The sequence below is a fragment of the Amaranthus tricolor genome, chromosome 17, assembly GCF_026212465.1.
Source record: "Amaranthus tricolor cultivar Red isolate AtriRed21 chromosome 17, ASM2621246v1, whole genome shotgun sequence".
Taxonomy (NCBI): domain Eukaryota; kingdom Viridiplantae; phylum Streptophyta; class Magnoliopsida; order Caryophyllales; family Amaranthaceae; genus Amaranthus; species Amaranthus tricolor.
The window spans coordinates 16,102,866-16,112,919 of NC_080063.1; the positions used below are offsets into that span (position 1 = coordinate 16,102,866).

General features: G+C 31.3%; 1 protein-coding gene across 2 annotated transcripts; it reads left to right on the forward strand.

The window, feature by feature from the left end:
- The first annotated feature begins 1,689 nt into the window (after positions 1 to 1,689).
- LOC130804050 (homeobox protein knotted-1-like 3) lies at positions 1,690 to 7,233 on the forward strand. 2 transcript variants are annotated; one of them, XM_057668353.1, is made up of 6 exons: positions 1,690 to 2,496; positions 4,699 to 4,819; positions 5,495 to 5,688; positions 5,784 to 5,915; positions 6,571 to 6,707; positions 6,780 to 7,233. In XM_057668353.1, the coding sequence occupies exons 1-6, from the start codon at positions 1,951 to 1,953 to the stop codon at positions 6,796 to 6,798; spliced, it is 1,149 nt and encodes a 382-aa protein (XP_057524336.1). In that variant the 5' UTR covers positions 1,690 to 1,950; the 3' UTR covers positions 6,799 to 7,233. The 2 variants fall into 2 exon arrangements, with proteins under 2 accessions (XP_057524336.1, XP_057524337.1); XM_057668354.1 differs by having other exon boundaries at positions 1,692 to 2,496; positions 6,799 to 7,233.
- Positions 7,234 to 10,054: the final 2,821 nt, after the last annotated feature.

Genomic DNA, 10,054 nt, shown 5'->3' on the forward strand with positions numbered 1-10,054 from the left:
AAAACACCTAATAAAATTTTTCTTTTCAACAAAATACCTAATAAAATTTTTTTGTTTTTAAAAGAGTATCAAGAACACAACATAATTATTCAATACAAACACAACATCATATATAACTCTTAGAACATTGTTATTCCCAACATGCAAAAACCTATGCTCCAACATTTCATGGAATGCCTGGTCACAAGCATTGGCCAACTTCTCAATTGAATAAGCCTCTTCCTCCACCTTTTAGTAATATGCCAGGAAGACCTACAAAAAACAAGTGAAAGCCTGAGTTTGATGAGGGTAGAGATGGAAAGATGAAGAACAAGAATTTTGTTGAAAGAGACTTCAAGCAAAACAAGTGTGGGACTGTGTAGGGCTTGGCCTTTACAAGAAGACTTTATTAGGTACTATTTTGATAAAATAAATTTTATTAGGTACTCTTTTTAAAGATGGGCAAAAAAGATAACGTAAAACTTAACCCCAACCGTTACTTGTTACTCTTTTAAAAAGAAAATTTTTTATTAGGTATGTTTTGGAAAAAAATTTTATTAGGTACTTTTTTGAAAAAAAAATTTTTATTAGGTATTTTTTGACACTTTTTCCTTTAGCAAATTTCAAATAATAGTGTCAGTGGATAGTGACTTACTTAGTACGTAGTAAATGAAGTGTATGTTTAGGCATGGACAATGATGTTATAAAATTTCCCCAATACTCTTGTCATTTTATACTTAACAAAATTTCATCCTTATATTTATTTTAATTCTCATTAAATTAAACTAAACTTATTGTTATATATCAATGTCAATATATGATGGAGAAAATACGAGATATACACACTCATAAAATTTACAAAGGGCAAACCATCTCGAGATAGAGGTATTAACACCCTTTACTTTTTTTCCTTCTCTAAATATGCCTAGTCCTACATACTTTTATTTGTCCAAAATGCCAAAGTCATCATCCATATTTATAAAGACCAAAATAAATTTATGTAGCAAATTTTAAAAAAATATGATAATCTTTATTTTTCTTTCCTTTATAACTTTTAAATACTTTTATTTGTCCAAACATGAAGTTGCGTTTCATGTTTTTTTCTCTAAAAAAAATAAATTACTAGTTAAAATTATATTAATAATAAATGAAGAAAAAAATTTTGTGAATTTAAAATATATAAATAAAATTAAAAAAATGATAGATAATTTTTTAAAAATAAAAAATAATACTAAATGAGAGTAAATAGAAAGTTTAACCTCTTTGGTCTTGGCGTTTTGTACTATTCCTTTAGGTTTGGTCTTGATGTTTTAAGGGCGTACTATATCGTAGTATGTTTCTTCAATGACTTTTTTCTATGCTAGAGAGGTACATTTGATGTTCCTTTAATATAATTGGTCTCTACTCTCTTCTTAGGGATTTTTTATTAATAAAAATTTTCAATTTTCAAAAAGATAAAAAATAAGTTCGAACAACAATTAAAATTTAAAATCTGTCCAAAAATAAAATAAAATATATCAAAAAAAATGGATACGATAATCTATCCACGCTGTCCCATCTATTACCATTGGATCACTCCCCAAATCCAACGATCATTAATTTTCCAAATTATCATGGTCCCCCCTCAAAAAAATAAAAATCTAATTTAATTTCGGCGGCTTATTATTCTTCTCCTCCTCCTCTTCTAAATAAAAACCAAAAAACACTCTCTATATAATCTTCCCCCTAATTTTATCACCCTTTTTTCTCTTACAAATTTCTGTCCAATTTTCTCTTTCCAAAAATAAAAATAAATAAAAATCATGTAATTATTTTTCTAATATATATATATATATATATGTATGTATATATATATATATATAAAAGTATAATATGAAGTAGTACATATTTTGATGAACCGTCGTATATAGTAGAAGTATAATCTTTCCCTCCTTTCATACTCTGTAAATTTTTCTTCAAAAAAAGTTGAAAATGGCGTTTCATCATAATCACCATCTTTCACAAGCAGAAATGGCGGCACAATTTGGTGGAGATCATACAACGTCGTCAAATCATCATCACCAACCAAATTGGCTAACATCGGCTCTTCTTAACTCATCAGCCGTCGCCGGTGGAGCCGGTAACTTCTTGAACCTTCACTCGGTTGAAGACTCTGCTGGTATGTCATCGATTCCGTCTCAACCAGGTGAGTTGACTCACAATGAGGATTCCGGTAAGCCGGAGATCGGCGATGGTGAGACTTCTACTGGTGCTGGAGATTCTGGCGGAGGAAGTGAACAACAACAACAGCAAGTGAATTGGCAAAATGCGAAGTTTAAAGCGGAGATATTAGCTCATCCGCTTTACGAACAGTTATTGTCGGCGCATGTAGCATGTTTACGGATTGCGACTCCGGTGGATCAATTGCCGAGAATTGATGCGCAACTTGCGCTATCGCAGAATGTTGTTGCGAAATATTCTGCGCTTGGAAATGGTCATGCTTTGGTTGGTGATGATAAAGAATTGTACCAATTCATGGTATATGATTTTAATTTTTGTTTGTTTCTTTCTCACTTATATAGTTTTTGATTAATTTTGGTTCAGACTGAATTTTGAATGATTAGGGTAGGCTTAAAGAGTTTTAGATAAGATAATGACGATTGATGAGTGATGAATGATTATTTATTTTTATAATCTAATTTAGATAGGAGTGGTGGTGTTTGGTTTGATTGTTAGGTTATTTCTATTAAATTCTTAAGAGATGAGTATTGAGTACTACTAAGAATCAGGGTTTTAGACCGAGTCATGCTTGACTTTAATTGTTTAATGTGCTGTATGGGTTTAATTAAAATCAACTTTTTTTTTATAACTTTTAATCACGTATAAATAAAAATATTTTTAAAGTTCGTAAAAATTAAATAGACATTTGATCGTAAGAATGACATTGAACATTTTAAAATTGTTAAACAAAGATTAATTTTTTGTAAAATTAATTATTTTAATAATATAGTGTTTTTCTAAAGTGAATTTGGTTTGTCACCAAATCAGATTACATACGCTTGGACCTATGTAAAACTGAGTTGCGATGAATTTTTAACAAATGCCCCCAATCATATTTAACATTTTATGATTGGTTGGGTGGGATCCGATCTTGGGACTAACACGGTGTAACGACATGGACGGTGATTTTATGAAATGCGGTAGATAAAGGGTTTTCAGGCATTTATTTGGTCTTTTTATTTGGTGGGGGTAATAGTTAAGGGGTGTTAGGGCGTGGCATGTTAATTTGGTGAAACAAACATGAACATCTTTTAAAAAAGGTAGTATTATGGGAGGTGGGTTTATGGAATTCAATATTAAGAGGGAAGAAGGTTGGGTTTCTTTTTGGCATTTTTCTATAGCTAATCTAGCGTTTTGCATTTGTTTTTTACCTCTTACCAATGGTTGTTCTGTTGTTTCAGCCTTTTGGAAGAAAAATAAGTAGATACAAAGATTCTTCTAATATCACTTTTTCTATTTAGAGAATAAGCAGATTGATTTTGCCTTATATTTTTTAATGTCTCAAATCTCAAATTTTAGTGTGTTTGTAATTTGTGTGTCTCAAATCAAAAGCTTCTTAATCTCATTTGAATTTCCATTCTTAAAAACCACAAAATGTCTGGAACTTTATATTTTCTGGAACCAAAAGCTGGAGAATTAGTGAAATATTTTTAGGTTGCCTATGACTTGAAATGAAACTTTAGCTCTTTTTTATTTTATTTGTTTACAATTAGTTGCTCAAAAGATGTAGTATCTGGTTTGCACTGAGCAATCTAACTATGGTGAAAGTGATGGTGGGAGAGACTTGAATATAAGTTGGGTTCTGAATTGCTAAACTTCAACATCAATGATCTTTGTTCATGTTTGTGGCACTCAGAATTTAGTACCGCTTATTGAAGTGGCCGTGAGTACTGAGTAGTATAATGATTGTTTTGTTCAAGATATGATATTTTGTGGGGTTTGCTTCATCAATCTTCATTTGTTTTGGCCAATAAGAGAATTTGAGTGGAATTAGGGATGGATTCAATGCTACTACTAGTAACTTGGACAGAAATTTCACTGGACTGTTAAAAGGAATTTATTTTGATCATTATAATGCTGAGGAAAATGTGAAAGTGATCTTAGTTTTTTGTTTCGGTGGGAAACATGTCATGGTGGAGGCATGAAACTTTTTTCATGTCAGGCTCCTTTGGTTAAACTAACAAGTATATAACATTGGTCGAATAGCTAATTATCAAAAAAAACTTTCGTCAAATAGTTGTTTTTCACATGTTAGTTTTTGATTTCAGAATCCCTGTACATTTTGATATTTAATCGTAAGATGTATGCGCAATTTTTAACCTTGAGCTATTTGAATATGGAAATATATTCAACATTGGTAACTAGTTCAGCTGGCAGAGCATAGCGCTGCAACAGATAGCAAAGAACTGTGTATTAAGGTTTTTTTACCTCGATCGTTTGGGACTAAGAGTCTAAGATTTTAGCATCGTTGTTGTTGCGCTACATTTTTTTTCTTCCTTTAAATGATTCGGCTAACTTTTTACTGTGATTGAAGTGCCATTGCTTATTACATTAGAGGCTGAATGATGTTATTGTGGTTTTTGTGATATCGTACCGTTTCTTTATGCATAAAAAACAGCTTGGAATTGCATAGGTGTTTTGATAGCCTTTATCTTACTGTTTTCATGGTTGATGATGCAGACCCATTATGTTCTGTTGCTGTGTTCTTTTAAAGAACAACTACAACAACATGTTCGTGTCCATGCAATGGAAGCTGTGATGGCGTGCTGGGAAATTGAACAATCCCTTCAAAGCTTGACAGGTGCATATAGCTTTTTCCGTTCACCTTAAAATTTCTGCATTGGTGCAAGCAAGCAGATTGATTCTAGCTTGAAATTGATCTCAGGACGACCAACCGGTATAATGTGTGTTAGTCCAGTCTGGATCTCTGGTTGGTCACTTCAATCTGTGACTATGCTACGCTGTGTTGCTGACTGTGGTACTTGTCTCAGACAAAAGTACACGTCCTGATGTCAAACCTGATAAAACAAACAATTGTGGTGGAAAAGGAAGTGTCTATACCTACAGTATTTTGAGGGATTCAATACGAGATCTTGAAGTATTGTAAGGACTAAAAAGTCCAAGCAACATAGATCAGTGGAATTTGAACCTGTATACAAATTTCTTATACAGTCCTTTTCTTTCTCATTCTCTTTTTAGATTACTTTCGGGATGAATCATTGCCCCCAATATTATACATGTAACAAGAAATTAGGACTTAACTGAAGCTCCGCAATTTCATAAGTTTCGTTACCCACAAAAGCAATACAATCTGATAATTTTACAATTGTGTCATCTTTTGATCCTTGAAATATCCTCAAGTCCTTAACCTGCTATATGTCATTTCATGTAAAACAAGGAAAAAGGTTCCTATTCAGTTTGTTGAGTTCCTAGGGATAACGTACTGATGCGGGCACTTGCTACTTTATGTGTTCAGGGGTCTCTCCTGGTGAAGGCACAGGAGCAACTATGTCTGATGATGAGGATGATCCCATAGACAGCGATAGTAACTTGTTTGATGGAGGGTTGGATAGTTCAGACACTATGGGATTTGGACCGCTTATCCCAACAGAGAGTGAGCGGTCTCTGATGGAGCGTGTGAGACAAGAGCTAAAGCATGAGCTAAAACAGGTTAAGCCCAAATAGTTGCACACAGTCGCATAGGGTGAGAAAGAAGACATTTCGTGTGCATTCTATTGATTTTTTTCTTTTTCTTTCTTAAAAAGGGATACAAAGACAAAATTGTGGATATAAGGGAAGAAATCTTGCGCAAGAGAAGGGCAGGGAAACTACCTGGTGACACTACCTCTGTCTTAAAGGCTTGGTGGCAATCACATTCCAAGTGGCCATACCCAACAGTAAGTTATCTGGCTTTTGAAGTTTTGTGATCTGCAGTGTTTCTTATGCTAACAGTTAATGGCATTGCTGTGCTGGAGTTCTTAGAAGCATTGTGTGCATCACCAGTGGACCACCACTAGAACTGCTCTATTGGCTCATGTAGTCAACCCCATTATTTTGGTATTAAAGGCTTTGGCATTGCTGTAGCAAACAAAATGTCATCTTAATGGAACAGCAAAGTTGTTTGTCAAAACTTTACAAATTGGGTAGTAATGTTGTGAAGTTGTCATTTTGTTTAAAATCATTCCTACTGTGGAAGAATTTGGTTTATTGAATAGGGAAGAAAATTTGGATAGTCTAATTCTCTAACCTTTCCTTATGTCGTCCCTTGTCCAAATACAGGAAATTAAACCCCTCACTTACCGTTCGTTTCAGATCTTTCTGTTCAAATAAACCATCTTGTATGTAACACATATATTGCCTAGTAGGTTCATGAAGCATTTGGTCTCTAAGACCTCTGTTTATATATAGAGATTCGAATAATTTTAGCTCCAACAGTTTATATGATTATGATGAGGAAATGAGATGCTTGGAGTTATTAGCTGGACTATGTTACCAGAAGGCATTTATTTCCATCGCACAGAGCGGAATTATTCATGGTGATTACATTTGCAGGAGGAAGACAAAGCAAGATTAGTACAGGAGACCGGCTTGCAGCTAAAGCAGATCAACAATTGGTTCATTAATCAGAGGAAGAGAAATTGGCATAGTAACCCATCAAGTTCTACTGCATCAAAGAGTAAACGTAAAAGGTATCTGGACTTCTTTATAATTCCCGTACTCCATTATCATCTTTCTTTGGCTTTTACTCAACCTAATACCAGAAATGTGCAAACAAAATAGGTAGAATATAGCAGCAAATCGTTTTGTGTAGATGAAGAACATCTTTTGACATAGTTCTGATACTGTGGCATTGAATATGGAATTTCATTTGATTCGAGAGGCTCAAGTGGCAAAACTCTGCTAACAAAGTGTCGAAAGGATTCCTTCGGTGCCATATAAGATGCATCGGCTAAGTAAAGGGTGAATGATTAATGGTCCGACTCATATATCGACTTATCCACACAGTTGTTCGAAACGGTAGGAAGATATGCAGAATGAAAGGAATATGTAGTTTATAAATCTTAGATAAAATGCTGTAGGAGTTCCTACTTTTGGCCATTCTATAATTTTGTAACCTTTTCTTTTATATATAGTATTTGTATTAGAATACTTATGAAGGTGTGAATGTACAGATTAAGCTGTTAATTTTTCCTTTTACTAAATATTGTTCTCTCATAGTTTTTTGCTTTGTTAGTGAAAATTCATTACTGGCTAAGCTACTAGTTGTGTATATTATTTATGATCATGGTTATTAAAATCAAGGTTCTGATCTATGATTTTACGATCTAAAAATAAGCGAGCGATTCGAATTGTAGGTAGAATCGTAAGTTGGTAGAATTACGTATTTAATTAATATAAAATTTTTAGAGGTAGAATCATAACACGATTTTACGATTTTACGATTCGATTCTACACATTTATTTTTAATTTTATAAATTTTTCTTATGTACCAATTTTTCTTACAATTTAACGATCCATTATCGTAATTTAAAAAAAATAAATTTCTTCATCTAGGTATGAAAATTTAAACTAACTATTAAATATTTTTCTATTTCATCAATAAAAAATGAAGTGAATGAAACTTTAATTAATAAACTTAAACTTTTGAGGTGAATAAATATGACTAGATAGCAAATCTAAGTTTATTGTAGAATCTTATGATTCTATGATTTGATTCTACCGATTCGATTTTACAGGTCTAGATAATTTCAAGTAAAATTCGATTTTAACAACTTTATTTACAATACTTTTCTGTTTCATAAAATTAGGAGGAGTATCATATTTCTCGCCGATATGCCAATTTTTTAAAAACGGTTTCTTACAAGAACAATTCATTATATAAGTAAAATGAATAGTGTGAGGTATTTTTTATTTAAAAGGAAGGTGATAGTGTTGAGGATTCAAATGAAAAATCTAACATCTGCTATCCAACTTGGGCTGCCATTTAGCCATACGTTATTCAAAGCTACCATAGTACAAGGTATTAAAATAGGATTAGGAGTGGTTAATTTTTTTATTAAGGGTTGATTGATACAAAGTTACCAATAAATTAAATACTAATGGTTACCACAAGGGAAATTCACAAATTCTTAAATATGACGGTCTCATGGTTATTCCATATGTATTGGATTTGTTCAATGTGTATTTACTGTCTTGAGTAACTCTTGTGTGAAATAGTTTTTCGGTGAAACGATCTTAAACAAGCAGCCCAATTTTAATAACACGTTTTGTATAAGACCATCTCACCATGAGACGGGTCCATACAAGAAGCACAATTAATATCTTGTTTAAATAAACAATTATGTAAATGGCAAACTATTTTTTTAATTAAATGTTTAACCATTACATATTAAACCATATCATAATGAGATGGTCTTAATAAACTCATGCATATGCGCAAATCTTCAATTAGCAAACTAAAGTGGATCAGGCCCAATATTAAAAGCCCATTTTAATTTATGAGCTTATACGCCTAAGTATATGGAAGTATATATATGGAACAATACTATCAAATAAACTTCATCACAATCAAGACTATATTCAATAGATTGTGTGATGTAAATCTTTCATTTCGTAGGTTATTCTATAAGACTATAGTGTGACAATTCTGTGTCTGTTTTAATTTAGTGATTGAGATTTTTTTTTAATTCTTGTGTTAGAGGCTCAATTGTTATCACCAATATAAATAAAGTTTGAATTATTTTAGTGGATGATAGTTAATTACAGGATAATATTTACCTAATTTAGATTTTGGTTTTTTTTTAAAATTAGAGCTAAATTAGGTAAAGTATTTATATAATTTATTATAGCAATCATATTATCTATTATAGATGATATATGTAAAGACAAGTGATAATTTAAGAGAAACTTTGACAATTGAAAACTTTCTATTGGTTGAATGCCATCTACATGACATATACTTAAGCAAGTTGTTAATTTCTAAAAGAAAAAAAAAACTAAATTAATTACCATATTTAAAAAACATTAATTGATTTCAATCATACAATACTATAAAAGAACTGAAAATTTTCATATTGCGATTTATAGAGTTTTTGCCAAATTGAGCATTTTTACAGGTTCAAATGTAATTGTAAGTTTTCAAAAAGTTTATATTAGATCAAATCATATAATTATGCAATGCTATAAAAGAACAAGAAAATTACAAATGACGATTTTATAACGTTTTGAAATAAAAGCATTTTTACAGGTTAAAATGTGATTGTGAGACATTCAAATCATGTTCACTATATAATTGCATCTTTTCTTTAAAAATTTTAGTTATTGATATTTTTATATTAACAAATTTCGTGCATTACACGAATTTATATACTAGTTGGTTGCTATTCTAATAAACTTATTCTATATTTCATTTAGTTTGTCCAAAATAATATATTTTCATTGACTTTTTATTATTATTATTTATATATTTATTTTCGACCATTGTTATTTAAAAATAACTTTTAATAAAAAATATTTATAACACATCAATTACTTCCTTTAATTATTTCTAATTGTACACATTTCTAAACTAAGTAGATTAAAAATGTTTGTTCGGTTTATAATATTTTCTTTTTGTAAAATTTTGATGAAAGCACACTTATTTGTCTTTGTTCAAGAAAGCTACTACTTCATTAACACACTACAATTCATGTTTGAGTAATTTATAAACTTTATATGAGAAAATGAAAAGTAAAATAATAAAATATAATAAAAAATATTATTAACATGATATAGATTCTTGAGATCAAATATATTATATATGTCATTATTAGTGTGAACTATCTAAAAATAAGATAAGAAAGACACTAAAATAATAATAATTGAAATTCGCCAAAAGGCCTCATCTCTATAAGCCCGGCTCGTGAGGCGTCCCTCTCGCAGTGGTGCTTCTTGCTCACCTCGCTCTTATGACATGTTATCTTTCCCTTTTTCATTCCCTAGTAAAGGGTGAGTCCCATGCCTTAGTTTGTGGATCGCGATCTCACACACTAATCCA